This window comes from Helianthus annuus, chromosome 12, assembly GCF_002127325.2.
Source record: "Helianthus annuus cultivar XRQ/B chromosome 12, HanXRQr2.0-SUNRISE, whole genome shotgun sequence".
In the NCBI taxonomy this organism is placed as follows: domain Eukaryota; kingdom Viridiplantae; phylum Streptophyta; class Magnoliopsida; order Asterales; family Asteraceae; genus Helianthus; species Helianthus annuus.
Window position 1 is genome coordinate 154,744,079 of NC_035444.2, and position 19,911 is coordinate 154,763,989.

At 33.9% G+C, this 19,911-nt stretch overlaps 1 protein-coding gene and 2 long non-coding RNA genes across 3 annotated transcripts; 1 reads left to right on the forward strand and 2 right to left on the reverse strand.

The window, feature by feature from the left end:
* Positions 1 to 3,046: 3,046 nt before the first annotated feature.
* Positions 3,047 to 6,052, reverse strand: LOC110897121. The gene is made up of 4 exons (XR_002568462.2): positions 5,931 to 6,052; positions 4,724 to 4,807; positions 3,393 to 3,448; positions 3,047 to 3,270 (listed from the first exon to the last, which is right to left on the reverse strand). It is a non-coding gene; the product is annotated as an uncharacterized LOC110897121 (long non-coding RNA).
* A 2,821-nt stretch (positions 6,053 to 8,873) lies between these two features.
* On the reverse strand, positions 8,874 to 11,738 carry LOC110897122. Its single transcript, XR_002568463.1, has 4 exons — positions 11,617 to 11,738; positions 10,410 to 10,493; positions 9,079 to 9,134; positions 8,874 to 8,956 (listed from the first exon to the last, which is right to left on the reverse strand). It is a non-coding gene; the product is annotated as an uncharacterized LOC110897122 (long non-coding RNA).
* Positions 11,739 to 15,466: 3,728 nt separating this feature from the next.
* On the forward strand, positions 15,467 to 19,011 carry LOC110893555. The gene is made up of 3 exons (XM_022140659.1): positions 15,467 to 15,863; positions 15,935 to 17,155; positions 17,351 to 19,011. Exons 1-3 carry the CDS (start codon positions 15,467 to 15,469, stop codon positions 19,009 to 19,011), a joined length of 3,279 nt encoding a protein of 1,092 aa, XP_021996351.1.
* Positions 19,012 to 19,911: the final 900 nt, after the last annotated feature.

A 19,911-nucleotide genomic window follows, 5' to 3' on the forward strand; every position in this document is an offset into this window, starting at 1 on the left:
GCCAGCTTTGTCTGATACGTGTGTTACATGCTCGCAGGTCCTTAGGTACTTTGAAAGCAGGAACTTGCTGGCTGGAGGGCGCGAGTGGTCATGGTTGCTCGAGGGATATATTATCAGACTTTTATTTATTATGTTTGTTTGGATAACGTTTATATTACGCTACATTAACGCTTCCGCTAAACGTATGGTTTTGAATAACGTATGTTGGGATTTTAGTATCTTTAAATAACGAAGCTTTATTTCAAACTTGTGATTCAATGTAATTGGTGGCTCATTGCTAGTCGTCACACGCCTAACAGGGACACTCCCTAGGTGGTAATTTTGGGGGTGTGACATTCAGAGAACACACTATTCCTGAAGATCCGGAGTTTTTGAACTTTACACGCAAAGGGGAATACAGGCTGGTATTATTTTTGCTCAATAAATCTTTAAATTTACATTATTTTTCGTTATTATTGGATGTTTAAGATTTAAACTGTTAAATAAACGTTGTTACATGCAGTGTCTTCCGGTCGGGGTATCAAACCGCGCTGGTTTTACAAAGAAGCTTCATACACTGAAGATTGAAAACCTGCAGGGGCAAGTTAGTACTTATGAAGTCAAACCGGAAAAAAACGGAAGTGCATTACGTTATTCAGTCATAAACTGGCCTGTATTTATGGCGGAAAATAATTTGAATGATGGCGACATGCTTGATTTCACTTATGTGACTTCAAAGAAAACCTTCATCTTAAAAAATGTCCGCTATGTCTAAGCAAAAGTGCACCTATCTTTTATAAACTGTCTTTATAAGAACTGTTTGGTCTTTGTTTTGGTAACTATCTTTTGAACATGTACCTATATGGACTTTTTTCTTAATAGACTTTTGTATGGTACCTAACTTTTGTGTATATGTTTAATGTTTATGTTTATGTTTATGTTTATGTTTGTTTCTACAACTAAAAATGTATATCAAAATTCCAGTAGGCTTTACTACTAAATATACTATTTAGTGTCAATTTTTGTATTGACATATGTTTGCTACTTATCCGTGTAATATTGATGATATAATATTTATACGTGATTTGATTATTGTAATTGATAACATACCAAAAATACAAAAAGTATACTTGGAAACCATGAAAATATATGTAGTTTTAAATTTGGAAAAACTTATCAACCATAAATCAAGATAATCTGTTGCAATTTAACTTGATATAGTATTAAATTGATTCCAAAAATATGTAAACCACTCTTTATATTGGAACGAAGAGTCGTATTTCTTTTCCTATATAAGCCTCATGTTTGTTGGTTTACTTAAGGTTTATACATTTAACAATTGGATCTTCTTCTTCTTCTTCTTATTGCAGTAACCTTAATCACATTTCCGGTGATGTCAAAAAGATCGAAAAATGAAATATTTTCTTCTTCATTACAAGATGTACAGAATGAGAACATTGCAAACTGTAAGTGCCATTTCATAAATTTATCGAAATAAAGTCTAAATTTAGAGATCAGGTTAGTTAATTTTTCATCTACCATTTTACAGTTATACTCATGTCGAAAAGGTCAAAGATTGAGTCTTCGTCTTTCGGCAACCAACCTTGCAATATAAACAATTCAAGTGGTAGCATTTTGTTTATCTTTCAATTTATTGATTATTAGGTAGATACATGGCTCAAACCATTGAAATATACTACTTTTTGTATGCTTTTATTATTGATGTTGCAGGTTGCATATCAAGGATTCCATTTTCAGACATTACTAATGGTATACATATAATCCACACATATATGCATAATCTTTTAACGTGCTGTTATAGTTGTTTGCTTTTTATTTATACTTTGTAATTTGTAATTTTCCAAAAATATGTAAACCACTCTTTATATTGGAACGAAGAGTCGTATTTCTTTTCCTATATAAGCCTCATGTTTGTTGGTTTACTTAAGGTTTATACATTTAACAATTGGATCTTCTTCTTCTTCTTATTGCAGTAACCTTAATCACATTTCCGGTGATGTCAAAAAGATCGAAAAATGAAATATTTTCTTCTTCATTACAAGATGTACAGAATGAGAACATTGCAAACCGTAAGTGCCATTTCATAAATTTATCGAAATAAAGTCTAAATTTAGAGATCAGGTTAGTTAATTTTTCATCTACCATTTTACAGTTATACTCATGTCGAAAAGGTCAAAGATTGAGTCTTCGTCTTTCGGCAACCAACCTTGCAATATAAACAATTCAAGTGGTAGCATTTTGTTTATCTTTCAATTTATTGATTATTAGGTAGATACATGGCTCAACCCATTGAAATATACTACTTTTTGTATGCTTTTATTATTGATGTTGCAGGTTGCATATCAAGGATTCCATTTTCAGACATTACTAATGGTATACATATAATCCACACATATATGCATAATCTTTTAACGTGCTGTTATAGTTGTTTGCTTTTTATTTATACTTTGTAATTTGTAATTTTAATTTTTTTTAGTTCGCAATCCTGATACCAATAAGGAAGCGAAAGAGAGACGAAGACAACGAAAAATGTATTTGGATTCTCGGAAATCTCAGTCCCTACGAACACACTCTAACGCTCTTAAGAATGTATCTTCAGGTAATAGTTGTAAACAAAATCTAACTCTCAAAGGAACGTACTTTGATGTAATAGTTTTAAAGTTAGATGAATTAATAATAATAATGTGACCACGAACGCGTCCTAAACATTTAAATATCTAAACCTTTTGTCCGTAATAACTTATAATCGTATAGTGATGTTGTATTTGGTAGATGACCATTAAAATTAAAGTAGCATTCCAACAGGATACATATACCAAAATATTTAAACAGGTAACATAAGCCAAAATATTCTAAAGTAGTTTTCCAACAGCTAACATAAACCAAAATATTTAAACAGGTTCCACAAAAACCATTGCTACATACTTATATACTTATTGCCAAAACCGTTTGTTAGCCAAAATTACCATATAAAATGGTTGTACGGTTTTGATCTATTGTTACGCCCTAACACGTTTTACCTTAAAAAATGACGCAGCGGAAAAGGGCTTTAAAATTTATTTCCTTATTAACGACATTACTTTCGCGAAGGTTCCAAATGCTAAAAATGTTAAACGTTCTATAAAAGAATTCACAACATTCATACTAAAATTTACATTTCTAGACGTTATACACTTCAGTTATATGACCGATCTATCCGTGCAATCCTTGCTCTTGACTCGATCTACGTCCGCTTCACTTTCTAAGTAGCAGAAGAAGTCCGTGTGGCACCTGTGGGCATCACATACAACTTAGTCATTAGTCAACGACATCATCATATAACATTAATCTCATATAATTAAATATTGAATAACGTTCGACAATTTAACATTAGTTCATCCAACTATCCTTACTCATCCTCTTATTTCAGGTAGAGCTTAAATTTCGTAAGAATCCGATATTCTCGTTCCTGCATTACATACCAACCTCAAACGCATAATTAGTAACGTTAAAACTCTACGTATTTAAATCATGCACACGTACCATCTTACATGCATACATTCTCCTCTACATACATACATACCTTTCTTACATCTTTACATACATGCATACGCTCATACATATCTTTAGACATACATACCCACACATCTACATACGTACATATCTTCCTACATCTTTACATACAATATTCACAAGGGTCTTAGACTTAGGTTTAAAGTCCATAAACATCTAAGGAACCGTAAAAAAAAAATCATGTTTGGAAAGTCCATCGTAGTCCACGGATAACAAACCGAAGCCTACGACACATAAATCAACTTAAATAACAAGAATTTAGCTTTTGAGACTTGGGGAGGCCGTCGCCGACGCCCCTAGGGCCGTCGGCGACGGGCCTTGCATTTACCCGTAGCCCAAAAATCCGTAGACAGGTAATTAACCCGTCAGCACAAAAACTGATTTTCCCTTGCCCGTCGGCGACGGCCCCCTACCCGTCGGCGACGCCCTCTAGTTTTTGCTGTTTTCTGCAGATTCGTTTCGTCGTCCGAACGCACTAAAACGCGCGTAACTTTTGAACCGTTTACCCGTTTGACCTCCCGTTTCTTCCTACATGCTTGTAAATTCACATTCTATCATATGAACTTAAAATCTTACCCCCGAATTAAGGAAATTCTTATCTTACATGCATTCGACATATTATCATTTTCTAATGATTCGACCCGTTCGTGCATTTATCAACATAATCTATTTATTTGACCTCAATCTCATATGAACTTTAATAATTTCATTGGCGCTTATCATAAAAGATTAAGTTCTCGGACGTCTTGCGTCCTTTTAACCCATTTTCACTCAAAAGCTTATTTTTGACCCGTTATGGGTATTTGCGCTTTAAGTGGACTATGACATACAAAACCCTATACTTCGCTTTCATACTTGACCAAAACATTACTCTAATCAATTAGCTTGTTTCCAATAGACATTTAAGGTTGTTTACCCGATATACCTATCAAGGGCGTTTTTGTCAACATTGCTCCATCCTTTACAACCAAGGACTTCCTTGCATATTTAACCAATCCTACCACTTAACTACAACTCTAACGCACATACCTTGCTCGGATCAAAGCTAAGATCCGTTTAATACTTCGTCAATTTCATACAACTCATTCCTATTTGACCTCAATTATCATACTTAATTAAGTTGCAAATAACTTTACATAAACAACTAAAAGTGATTGCGGAAATCACTTACCTCGTGCATCCGTATTCATATTTGTTTCTTCGCCACTTCTTGACCCGTTAGCCTTCCGTGCTTGATTCCGTCTCGACATGATTCCTATACTTCCATGTCATCGAAATCACATTCTTATTAGCATACATAATTGTACATGTTAACGATCATATCGATCGCATAATTCCTATTTGACTTTCATTAGTTACTTCTAGCAAGCATAATACATGTGACCAAATTCATATCATTTCAAACTCATGTAAACCATCATGTCATTGCATTAAACACACATTCGTCAAACACGCTCCATATAACCTACCTTAATCTTACAATTATGAAAACTCGTCTAACCATCCTTCTTATACACGGTTGACTTTTAGAAGTCAACGGTTCATTTAGTTTAACTTTCGACTTATCATTATATACCCGTAACATCATAATCGACTATACGGACGACAATACATACATTTTATCATACGATTGGGGTGCGTACCATCTTTTAAGCATAACGTACAACTAATTCATGCACAATCTTCTAAATTCATACATAGTTCATCAAATCCTTCTACTAATCAACATGTGGTATTTAAAATTAAACATCATACATATTATCATCACATTTTGTTCACTTCATCTAACAATAATTCACCATTTCTTATCCAATTTCTTTAAACACTCACACACATGTATGATTCCAAACATTGTTAACATAAGTAAATCATCAATTTACATTACATCATCTAAAACCCACTTCATAACTACTTATTAATCACTTACAAGTGATCTAATCTTAAGTTCTTCATAATTTCATCATACTTTTGATATGTGTACTACCTTGTAAGCATAGTGTACAACTAGTTCATGCATATCCTTCTAATCTCATACATAATTCATCAATTTCTTCCTTCTAATCAACATGAATCATACATGCATAAACATCAAACATACTAGTATCACATTTCTTTCAATTCCTCTCCTAAGAATCCATCTTACAAATCAAAATACATCAATTTTAAGCAAGAATTTAAACATAGATGATTTACCCATGTCATCATCTTCACCATAACAAACGGGTTTCACCCTTAAACATCAAATTAACCTAAACCATGCATAATCCATGTTCCAAATGATGAATCTAACACATACTCATGCTCAGTTTCACACAAATTTGCAATTTACAACATAACCCACTTCGTGCATAATCACCAATCTAACTTTTAAGACATACCTTGCGATCCCCTTGTGAAGGTGATCATTAATCTATGCTCGGTTATGAGTTAAAGCTTCATCTTGCCTTTCAATTTGAAGATTTTGAAGAAACTAGGGTTTTGACCCTCTTTTCCCTTCCTGATCATCGACACACACACGCACACTATGTGTGTGTGGTGTTTTAATTTTGTTTTATAAAATCAAGTTTCCCACTTAACGTTTTTGGTCCCTCTAGTATACATTCCATCATAATTGTTAAAAGTTTCATCCCTTAGCTTATCTAATAGACATTTAACTAAGTTTATTAACTTAGTTATTGTATCTCATTTTACTAACATGGTAACGAATTTAATAATTCGATATTTGGGGTGTTACAAGTCTACCCCCCTTAAAGAAGGTTTCGTCCCCGAAACCTTTCTCGTTCTTACTCTTACCCTTCTATTGTACTCATTCAATGGGCACATTACAACATAAGTCATTCGGGGTCTTTGCAAAAATCTTAATCATGAATAATTATGATCGTGCGCATTGTCCTTATCTTCTTAAATTAGTAATTTACTTTCATAATCACACGAGGTCAGGGTCTGGTCCAGAGCTCTTATTAGTGTCTTTTACTTTATATTGCTAGTTTCTAGTACATACTATAACTAGCATTTCATTCATTGAACTTATTCCAAATGTATACAATTATTACTCGTAAAGACCTAAGGTCACAACTAGTTTCTAGCTTCCTATTTAACCATATTACATTCATACATCTACTAATCAAAATAAATCAATTTATTTCATACTACTCATACATCATATGCTATCTTTTATTTTGTTCACTATGAGCTATCCTAAACATTCCATTACTATCATTACCTCTGATTAGCTTTAAGCTCATAGGAAGGGTCGATATATTATCATACGCCTACTGCAATCATTCAAAGGCGTATTATTACAACCAGAATCAACCTTCTTACACCTACTTATCTGTACTTAACATGAAGACTAAGCATTATTTCCATGCTTACTATTGTTATTTATGTCATGCGTATCTTTTCTACAATGTCTTGTTCAATTGAACATGGCCAACAAGCCGAGCATCAAGGTTAGCATTTCTTATCGATTCTTGCCGTCTCTTATATTCTATCAGAATTTCCACAGTTACGAGCTTTCAATTTCAATACCACTAGTTCGCATAGAAGTATTATTCAATATGTAACTTTCTATTTAACATCCACAAGTTAAACCAGTTACTAACCTCGCTAATTTGGCACGAGCCAACGTTTAACAACCCGAGTTGACTTGCTCCTTCACGATCCCGTATCTTAACAGGGTTGATCTTGTCCATCTGGTAACATGAGCTTCCATTCTTGAGCATACTTTCACTGTCCTAGGTAGCTTTATTGCATCATGATTACTGCCAATCTCATTATAAAATTTGGGATTTACACATTTCATTCGATCTCATTCAAACATGTTGTTTATCACATCACCTCATTTATATATCAATACTTTCTCAATTCCTTCTTAAGACATTAGTGTGTTAGACCTATTCATAACGGGTCAATACATGGCCATTACTTAATATATCATTCTTATTATTTATATATACCTACGTATCGAAGTACATGTTTGTACTCCTTTTCAATTCAGACATGCTTACGATCTCATCGCTTCACTGTTCCAGTGTTTCCTCGCAAACACTTGCCTTCCCGTTTTAAAAGTTAGTCATAATACTTATTTCGCTTACAATACTTAACATTTTAGTTCCATTTGCTCATATACTTTCATTCCTTTACACATTCGATTACCCAATTAAAGGGGTAATGGCATATACTCTCATAATGAGATTCAAGCATACCGCATACGACCCGGTCACATCGGGTTAATTGCTTTCAACATAAATCTTTCGTTCTATCCGTATAACGGATTGAACTTCATACATTCGTTATTGCATTCACGACCACCCGTTCTAAACGGATGGTACCGTATCCTTACTCGACTTGAACCGGTCGACTTGCATGGCTTATTATAGCATTCGCTATCATAACCAAATCCGCAAGGGATTTGCATCATTCGTATCTTTCATTCCTTGAATCCGTCTCGCGGACTCAAGCATTGCATTCGCATATTTCATTCCTTGAATCCGTCTCGCGGATTCAAGCATTGCATTCACATCTTTCATTCCTACAAGGTACTCTCAATCCCCCGAGAGTCCTACTACCCATTTCACCCACACGCCTAGCTGCTACCAAACTCTATCGGACATACCTGTAATAATTATCACGGTCTCACGAACGTCATACGTTTCTTGTGTACTGGCCAGGTACACATTCCACGTACTAGTTTCGTGCCTTCGCGTAATTGCCACCTTATGTCCGAAGAATTTAGTTTCGGCTCGTGTAACCTTTTCAAAACTTATTTATCATGTCGTTATTATATTTTGCTAAAAATTTTCTTTCACTTGCTTAATTATACCATTTCATATGCCCACACGTTAGGTTTACGTACCTGGGGTCAATTCGCCTTGTTACTTGCCTTGATGTCGGTCCTAGACCGCATCCACGGATCATCCCTTCCAAACAATTGCGCTTACCCTTCACATAACATACTATTAATTTCCTTAAATTACATAATCTAATACATACTTACATTTGCTTTTGCCTTTAGGCCTTGATCGAGTCTTGGATTGCACGGGTTCTGGTCACAAGAGCACACCGGTTTGAGTTCAAGTATTTACCTCCTTCTACTTGATTCTCTCAAACCAGGGCTCTGATACCAACTTGTTACGCCCTAACACGTTTTACCTTAAAAAATGACGCAGCGGAAAAGGGCTTTAAAATTTATTTCCTTATTAACGACATTACTTTCGCAAAGGTTCCAAATGCTAAAAATGTTAAACGTTCTATAAAAGAATTCACAACATTCATACTAAAATTTACATTTCTAGACGTTATACACTTCAGTTATATGACCGATCTATCCGTGCAATCCTTGCTCTTGACTCGATCTACGTCCGCTTCACTTTCTAAGTAGCAGAAGAAGTCCGTGTGGCACCTGTGGGCATCACATACAACTTAGTCATTAGTCAACGACATCATCATATAACATTAATCTCATATAATTAAATATTGAATAACGTTCGACAATTTAACATTAGTTCATCCAACTATCCTTACTCATCCTCTTATTTCAGGTAGAGCTTAAATTTCGTAAGAATCCGATATTCTCGTTCCTGCATTACATACCAACCTCAAACGCATAATTAGTAACGTTAAAACTCTACGTATTTAAATCATGCACACGTACCATCTTACATGCATACATTCTCCTCTACATACATACATACCTTTCTTACATCTTTACATACATGCATACGCTCATACATATCTTTAGACATACATACCCACACATCTACATACGTACATATCTTCCTACATCTTTACATACAATATTCACAAGGGTCTTAGACTTAGGTTTAAAGTCCATAAACATCTAAGGAACCGTAAAAAAAAAATCATGTTTGGAAAGTCCATCGTAGTCCACGGATAACAAACCGAAGCCTACGACACATAAATCAACTTAAATAACAAGAATTTAGCTTTTGAGACTTGGGGAGGCCGTCGCCGACGCCCCTAGGGCCGTCGGCGACGGGCCTTGCATTTACCCGTAGCCCAAAAACCCGTAGACAGGTAATTAACCCGTCAGCACAAAAACTGATTTTCCCTTGCCCGTCGGCGACGGCCCCCTACCCGTCGGCGACGCCCTCTAGTTTTTGCTGTTTTCTGCAGATTCGTTTCGTCGTCCGAACGCACTAAAACGCGCGTAACTTTTGAACCGTTTACCCGTTTGACCTCCCGTTTCTTCCTACATGCTTGTAAATTCACATTCTATCATATGAACTTAAAATCTTACCCCCGGATTAAGGAAATTCTTATCTTACATGCATTCGACATATTATCATTTTCTAATGATTCGACCCGTTCGTGCATTTATCAACATAATCTATTTATTTGACCTCAATCTCATATGAACTTTAATAATTTCATTGGCGCTTATCATAAAAGATTAAGTTCTCGGACGTCTTGCGTCCTTTTAACCCATTTTCACTCAAAAGCTTATTTTTGACCCGTTATGGGTATTTGCGCTTTAAGTGGACTATGACATACAAAACCCTATACTTCGCTTTCATACTTGACCAAAACATTACTCTAATCAATTAGCTTGTTTCCAATAGACATTTAAGGTTGTTTACCCGATATACCTATCAAGGGCGTTTTTGTCAACATTGCTCCATCCTTTACAACCAAGGACTTCCTTGCATATTTAACCAATCCTACCACTTAACTACAACTCTAACGCACATACCTTGCTCGGATCAAAGCTAAGATCCGTTTAATACTTCGTCAATTTCATACAACTCATTCCTATTTGACCTCAATTATCATACTTAATTAAGTTGCAAATAACTTTACATAAACAACTAAAAGTGATTGCGGAAATCACTTACCTCGTGCATCCGTATTCATATTTGTTTCTTCGCCACTTCTTGACCCGTTAGCCTTCCGTGCTTGATTCCGTCTCGACATGATTCCTATACTTCCATGTCATCGAAATCACATTCTTATTAGCATACATAATTGTACATGTTAACGATCATATCGATCGCATAATTCCTATTTGACTTTCATTAGTTACTTCTAGCAAGCATAATACATGTGACCAAATTCATATCATTTCAAACTCATGTAAACCATCATGTCATTGCATTAAACACACATTCGTCAAACACGCTCCATATAACCTACCTTAATCTTACAATTATGAAAACTCGTCTAACCATCCTTCTTATACACGGTTGACTTTTAGAAGTCAACGGTTCATTTAGTTTAACTTTCGACTTATCATTATATACCCGTAACATCATAATCGACTATACGGACGACAATACATACATTTTATCATACGATTGGGGTGCGTACCATCTTTTAAGCATAACGTACAACTAATTCATGCACAATCTTCTAAATTCATACATAGTTCATCAAATCCTTCTACTAATCAACATGTGGTATTTAAAATTAAACATCATACATATTATCATCACATTTTGTTCACTTCATCTAACAATAATTCACCATTTCTTATCCAATTTCTTTAAACACTCACACACATGTATGATTCCAAACATTGTTAACATAAGTAAATCATCAATTTACATTACATCATCTAAAACCCACTTCATAACTACTTATTAATCACTTACAAGTGATCTAATCTTAAGTTCTTCATAATTTCATCATACTTTTGATATGTGTACTACCTTGTAAGCATAGTGTACAACTAGTTCATGCATATCCTTCTAATCTCATACATAATTCATCAATTTCTTCCTTCTAATCAACATGAATCATACATGCATAAACATCAAACATACTAGTATCACATTTCTTTCAATTCCTCTCCTAAGAATCCATCTTACAAATCAAAATACATCAATTTTAAGCAAGAATTTAAACATAGATGATTTACCCATGTCATCATCTTCACCATAACAAACGGGTTTCACCCTTAAACATCAAATTAACCTAAACCATGCATAATCCATGTTCCAAATGATGAATCTAACACATACTCATGCTCAGTTTCACACAAATTTGCAATTTACAACATAACCCACTTCGTGCATAATCACCAATCTAACTTTTAAGACATACCTTGCGATCCCCTTGTGAAGGTGATCATTAATCTATGCTCGGTTATGAGTTAAAGCTTCATCTTGCCTTTCAATTTGAAGATTTTGAAGAAACTAGGGTTTTGACCCTCTTTTCCCTTCCTGATCATCGACACACACACGCACACTATGTGTGTGTGGTGTTTTAATTTTGTTTTATAAAATCAAGTTTCCCATTTAACGTTTTTGGTCCCTCTAGTATACATTCCATCATAATTGTTAAAAGTTTCATCCCTTAGCTTATCTAATAGACATTTAACTAAGTTTATTAACTTAGTTATTGTATCTCATTTTACTAACATGGTAACGAATTTAATAATTCGATATTTGGGGTGTTACATCTATGGTACTAACCCCATTATTCTTCGATTACATCCCTAACAAAGAGTGTAGGCATATCCTGATACCACTCTAAAACGCAAAGATAACCCTTCTTGATGTTGTTTTCACGAACCCATGCTTGCCATCCCAATACACTAAACCTATTTTTCTTTTTTCCTCTTTTTGGTTCAGCCATGACGTTCAAATTTGTTTCGACACCACGCCTATTTTGAATGGTCACCTTTCCGCAGTGATCGATTCCCATGGCTTTTGCGACCTTTACCGGTATCCGCTAAAAATGCCAAAAAAGTATTCAGACTGTAATGATAAAGAGACTAATGACACCATAGAACAACAACAGTTAACTTAGTATACAAATAATCTAACTAACTACTTACAAAACGTGAACAAGAGGAGGGCATGAAAATGATATTTGGTTCTGGTGCGTTCCAGTCAATTTCTTCCGAAGTGAAAGATTCGTCTGAGTCCGAATCTATTAGCAGTATCACTTCCTTTTCTTTCTTTTGTTTCTTTCGCTCATTTGAAGAACGCGCCATTGACTACATATAATTATTTGGATAAATACTAGATGTTGATTATCATAGAACATGTCGATTTAGGAAAAATCCCCAAATTTAGTAAAAATTGTGTGTAACACTTATGCTAAACGAATATACATATCAACAACAATCCTAACCAAAAAACCTAAAACAAACAATAACAGATGTACAGAAAAGAATCAATGAATAATAATAATAATGCCCCAACGATAAATATGTTCAATTCGAAACCCTAAACCGACCTAACCGATAAAACAAACAAAACAAAACCAATAACTGGAACAATAACGCTAAATCAAGATCAGAAAACCTGTAATTTCGCTCAGAACAAACGCAAATCTATAGAATTTGATGAAACGACGAACTGGATGCCGTTAAATACTAGATGTTGTCTATCACAGAACATGTCGATTTATGAAAAATCCCCAAACTTAGATCGCAAATCTGTAACACTAATGCAATTAAAGATCTAGGTTATGTGAGAACATCAGTTGGAATCGTACCTGTTACTGATTTCTCTTTCTATGCTGATAATGTGAATGCCGAACAACTGAACCAGTTTGTATGCTTATGAAGTTAGGTATTATATAAAGGGGCAATATAGAAAGAGATAAGAATCACTGTATATGTATAGATATCTGATATCGGATATGACTATTAGATTTATAAACACAATTCTTACTTTATTTGATTTACAAAAATAATCCCTATCTTTACTTAATTTTTGCAAAGTTATATATATACACTATAAAATCTATTTGTTTACTTAATGTAATTAAATTATACATATAAAACCGGTTGATTTATAATAAAAAATAATAATTACAACATATTATTTTATAGTAAAATGAAACAGGGAATTTATAGTTCTACAGTGATTCACTATAAAATATAAATGTTACTAATACATATATAAGTTAAGAACTTACAAATCATTTTCACTGCCGGAAAGAAAGAAACATATCAGTTCTGGTCCATTCCCAATCCATTTTTTATGTCGTCGTTCAAACTACTGCAGATTGTAATATGCTACCAAACTGCAATACAACTTCATTTCTGTTACTCCTTTGTCAAATAACATGCCATTGTATTACACATTAGAGTTACCTATTTTCGAATACTTTAATTGTATTTATACATCAAATTGTATTTATACACATGTATTGTATTTATACACATGTATTTCCTATTATCTCAGATGTCCAGCATCGAACACCTTTGGGAAACATTTCAAACGGTATTATTTAACTTTTTATCTTAATAATATTTACATTTTCAATTTAACCCGTACCATTAATATTTCATGTAGCTTATATGTGTTTTATATTTAATCATTGTCTGTAAGTTTTCATCCCTAAACTTACTCAAGATGAGAGTAAGGAGAGGCGTAAACTGAGAAAATTATACATCCATGGTAAACATTATAGCATGCAAAAAGGTACATCACAATCAATAGATGTTATAACATCTACTTCTGGTTCATTATCCATTCCGCATGACATGGTCAATGTTACAACAGAGGCGTCCATTGAATATGGAGGTAAAACTTTAATAAATGTTTAAAGTAGGATACTATTTTTAACAAAAATTTTATTTATTAATTGGATAATGTTTATATGTTAATTATCTGTTTTTTTATAATATTACAGTTTTTAACCCGAGACTTCTTCAAAATGACTACAAAGAGAGACGGAGGTTAAGGAAATTATATTTAGACAGTAAAAGATCTACAAGTCTACAACAACGAAAATTATACCCTTCCAATACTTTATCATCTTTTACTGATTTAATATTGATATCTTTCAACACGCACAATGTTACTCCTATAACGTCGGTTGTACCTACAAGTAAAAATTATATTTACCGAATAATGCAAATTTAATTTCAAATACAATATATATGTTTTAAAGAGTTAATAAGTTCGAGTATATTATGTTATTTAGGTAATGTTAGTTGTCTTACAAACAACTTGACTACTCCAATAAACATTCGTCGTTTTTCTCTATCTTCAAACATCACAACTTCTAGCAACACATCTACTATTCTCGAAAGTTCTTCTTTACAGAGGATGTCACCAGGAAAACGTAAGTTATTAAGTAAATCACGACTTACATCTCCTATACCAATGATTGACTTGACGACAGAGGAAACTACAGATGAGGCAATTTACAAAGGAGTTTCAACAGGTATAATCACAATTACTTTATTTATTGAATTAATTAAATAGTATATATTATTTTTATATTTATATTACTTCGTAAAGTAATATTCTTTTTTTCTTCAACTAACTTTACAGATTATTTCGACCATGGTGACCAATGTATTAGTTGTTAAGTAAATCACGACTTACATCTCCTATTTTTTTTATTAATATTGATGTTTTTTGACACTCCGCTTTTTTTTAACCAGTCGTTCCAAGGATACCTCTTCCTCAAGTGTGGCTGAACTTGATAGTAAACTGATTGAACATATAAAATGTGTTTTAGATTCAGAAAATCAGTTGGTAAAAGCTTATAGGATGGTTAGAGACTGTTTTCATGAAAACCCTGATCTTAATCTCAAGCTTCGTCTAATTGGTATTAGAGAAAAGGATGGACGAACGTATAATTTACCAACCTGTGGTGAAGTTGCTGCTCTAATTGTGGGGGATATTGCCAACACAATCAACAATAGAGATATAGTTATTGAAACGCAGACGGGTACTTTGAAACGAATTAGTGAATTGCATCCTTCATACCTTGCACTTCAATATCCTATTTTGTTCCCTTATGGAGATGATGGTTACATAATTGACATCCCTCATCGAGGTGTCGTAGACGTAATCAATAAGAAACGTCCAAATTGTACAATGAGAGAGTTCTTTGCATATCGTGTGCAAGCAGAATTAATCAGTTTTCATTGATTCTAAATTCAAGGAGACTCTTCCAACAATTCTTGGTTGGTGCGTATACTATGATTGAGAGCGAAAGGCTTAACTACATACGACTTCAACAAAAGAATCTAAGGTCAGATAGCTATGAAAGTCTATGTGAATTAAGAAATAAGGGCCAGCAAGACATATCTAAGGTTGGAAAACGAATCTTTTTGCCTTCTTCGTTTACCGGTGGCGCTAGATATATGATGCAAAATTATTTAGATGCCATGGCTATCTGTAAGTGGTTTGGTTATCCGAATTTTTTTATAACCATCACTTGCAATCCAAAGTGGCCTGAGGTTAAAAGGTTTCTTAGAGACACAAATCTTAAACCTGAAGATAGGCCCGATATACTGAGCAGATTGTTTAAAATAAAGTTGGATTCAATTTGCAAAGATTTTAAAGAACGACATCTATTTGGAAAAGTTGCAGCAGGTATTTTATCAAATTGCTTTTTATATACATATTAGATTATTTAAATCTACTAATGATTTCTTTTTGTACAGTTGATTACACAATCGAGTTTCAAAAGAGAGGATTGCCTCATGCCCACCTATGCTTATTCTTGGAAAATGAATCCAAACTTCCGACGGTAGACCATGTTGATCCATTTATAACTGCAGAAATCCCTGATGAAGATGAAGATGCAGAATTATATGCGCTTGTGAAAGACTATATGATTCATGGTCCATGTGGTAACGCTAATTTAAGTTGTCCATGTATGGTTGACAATAAGTGTTCGAAGGGTTTTCCAAAGAAATTTCAAGATCATACTACACCGGATTCAAATGGATTCCCAATATATAGAAGAAGAGATAATGGTGCTTCTGTAGTAAAAAATGGAATCGACTTAGACAACCGAAGTGTTGTGCCATACAACAAAAAACTTTTGAAACGGTACCAGGCACATATAAATGTTGAGTGGTGCAATCAAGCCGGATCAATTAAATATTTGTTTAAATATATAAATAAAGGCCCTGATAGAGCAACCGTTGCTGTTGTACAACATGATAATAACAATGAAGAACTAGAACAGGACGAGGTCAAAGAATATTATGATTGTAGGTATCTCTCAGCTTGTGAGGCATCTTGGAGGATCTTCGCCTACGATGTGCATTACAGGACTCCTTCTGTTATAAGGCTGCCTTTCCATCTTCCCGGAAAACAACCTGTTGTTTTTGGACCCGACGAGGATATTAATCAAGTCCTTAACAAACCATCTGTCAAAGCATCAATGTTTCTTTCCTGGATGGAACGTAACAAAGACCCGAATGACACAGTGGCCCGTACACTTACATATGTTCAGTTTCCAAGTTGGTATGTATGGAAGCTTGATAAACGTTGTTGGGAACCTAGACAAAGACATAAGTCAATTGGGAGAATTCACGCTGTAAGTCCGTCTCTTGGGGAAGCCTATTTTTTAAGAATTCTTCTTAACAAAGTGAAAGGACCAAAATCTTTTGATGATATTAAAACAGTTGATGGTAAGGTATATGATACATTTAGAGATGCATGTTATGCACTCGGTCTTTTGGACGATGACACAGAATACAATGAGGCAATCAAGGAAGCAAATGAAACAGGATCCCCTTCGTATCTTCGTAATTTATTTGCTACTTTGCTATTAACAAATACGTTATCCAGACCGGAGGTTGTATGGGAAAGCACATGGAGATACATGACAGACGACTTTATCTACAGACTTAGAAAATATCATCGAGTTCCAGGTAATTCTTTTACACAAAATGTTGATCTTCTCCCCTTTTTTTTGTTTTTGGTTGTGATACAAAAAAAAAAAAAAAAAAAAAAAAAAAAACTATTTCGGTTTAAAGAAAACATGGTTTTGTGTTTCATTTATGATATATGGTTTGGTTCATTAAATATTTTTTGATTACATAATATTTTTTTTTCATTTTTTACAGCTTTATCAATTCCAGATGAGCAGCTTAAAAACTACGTTTTGAGTGAAGTTGAAAAATTCTTAGCTAGAAACAACTCATCACTCAAAAGATTTGAGACAATGCCGTACCCAGATAATGCGTCTATGTCTGATTCAGACAATCGTTTGATTAACGAGGAGCGTATCTACGACCAAACCAATCTTGAAATTGAATTTAATAATCAACTGGATTTGCTAACTGAGGAGCAACGGTCAGTTTTCCAACAAATAATCAACGCAATTGAGGGTAACAAAGGTGGGGTTTTTTTTGTGTACGGCTATGGTGGGACCGGGAAGACCTTCTTATGGAAGACATTATCTGCGGCAATCAGATCAAAAGGTCAAATTGTATTAAACGTTGCTTCCAGTGGGATCGCTTCGTTGTTATTGTCTGGTGGCAGGACCGCGCATTCCAGGTTTCGTATTCCATTGAATCTTACAGAGGATTCAGTTTGTAATATAAAACCTGATGGAGATGTAGCTAGACTACTACACGAAACAAACTTGATTATATGGGATGAAGCGCCTATGGTCCATAAGCATGCATTCGAAGCGTTGGATAGAACAATGAACGACATTTTCAATATCGACACTTCCAACAGATTAAATATCCACTTTGGAGGAAAGGTTATTGTTTTAGGAGGCGATTTTAGACAGATCCTTCCTGTTGTTCCAAATGGTGGAAGACAAGAGATTGTCAATGCCTCATTAAGTTCGTCTTATCTGTGGAATACATGTAAGTTGCTGAGACTAACAAAAAACATGAGGTTAACAGTTGGAAGTTCAGCATCGGATGCTGAAGAAATAAAACAATTTGCAAAATGGCTTTTGGATATAGGTGAGGGAAATGTTGGTGGTCCAAATGATGGAGAAGCATCAATTGAAATACCAAGCGATCTTCTGATCACTGATACATCGGACCCCATTTCAACTTTAATTGATTTTGTGTATCCTTCAATTCTTGAAAACTTCAACAATCAAAATTATTTCAGTGAGAGGGCTATACTTGCAGCTAAGAACGAGGTTGTGCATGAAATTAATGATCGGTTGTTGTCACTATTCCCAGGTGAAGAACGAGAATATCTTAGTTTAGACAGTCTTTGTCAGTCTGAAAATCCAAACGCTACACAACAAAAACTATACTCTCCTGATGTGCTTAACGGTCTTAAAGTATCCGGCTTACCTAATCATAGGCTAGCACTAAAAGTAGGCGTGCCGGTGATGCTCTTACGTAACATTGACCAACAAAATGGTCTTTTCAATGGTACACGACTACAGGTCAAAAAAATGTATAACCGTGTAATAGAAGCCGAGATAATATCCGGAGGGAACATAGGCACTCGCACTTATATACCAAGGATTAGTTTGATACCTTCTGATAAAAAAATTCCTTTTGAGTTTCAAAGGAGACAATTTCCGTTGGCTGTTTGTTTCGCAATGACTATTAACAAGAGTCAGGGACAATCACTGTCTAGAGTTGGTCTGTATCTGAAACAGCCAGTTTTCACCCATGGTCAGCTGTATGTTGCTTTATCGAGAGTTAAAACCAGACAAGGAGTTAAACTTCTGATTTTCGACAATGACGGCAAACCTACTAATAAAACGACAAATGTAGTTTACAAAGAAGTATTTCGTGACTTGTGATCTCCATGTACTCATTCATCGTTTGATCATTCACTCCATGTAACTGTTCTCTAAAATGATCCATAACATTTTTTTGAAGTCATTTAATGTTTATTTTTTGTTGTTTTTTAATCAATTTTGTTAACATAATACAAAACATGTATACTCATACACACACTTAAATATTAACCTAAAATTCTACATAAATAAACAGTACGTTCACTTATAATTCGCTATCCATTATCTTCCATAAACATAATATTACACAAATTTGCATCATCATGTATCTCGAGATATTACATTATTTGTCTCATTGTAGTTTACTATTTATTATTACTTGAACGGTTATTTAATTCAAACGATTACTTCAATAAATTAAACTTATTCATTTGTGTTTTAGTCCACCCGCGAACCTTGCGGGTTCTTAAACTAGTCTATACTATATAATAAAAGAAACGTGTTTTGAGACACTTGTCATTCTCTCATTTAATTGATTAAAATTATTAATAATACTAAAAATAATAATATTTAATCTAAATTAATATAAACTCTTATTATTAATAATATTTAATCAAATCTAAAATCTAATCTAATACAAATTTTTATTATCAATAATATTTAATCAAATCTAATAAAAATTCATATGAATTCCAAAGTTGATGTTAACTTTCAAATAATTAAAAAAAATCCGCCTAACATCACAAATGTTTGTGTTAAATTCGATTAATTAATTTGTTCAACAATTACTATTATCTTTATCATTCAGTACGGTTAACCGATTTATCATAATAAAACCTCCCACCTATTCAATCATATGATTTTTCAATCTTATATTAACGAAATAAATAAATATTAATATTCAATCTTATTCTACTTTAAATATAAAAAACTCCGTTAGTTTTTTAAATATATTTTTTTATT

What these genes read in the sequence shown, in the direction of transcription:
- LOC110893555 (XM_022140659.1), top strand. Translation starts at nt 15,467, where the DNA reads ATGATTGAGAGCGAAAGGCTTAACTACATACGACTTCAACAAAAGAAT. An exon ending in ATTTGGAAAAGTTGCAGCAG is followed by an intron (nt 15,864 to 15,934) that starts GTATTTTATCAA and finishes CTTTTTGTACAG; the next exon opens with TTGATTACACAATCGAGTTT. An exon ending in AAAATATCATCGAGTTCCAG is followed by an intron (nt 17,156 to 17,350) that starts GTAATTCTTTTA and finishes CATTTTTTACAG; the next exon opens with CTTTATCAATTCCAGATGAG.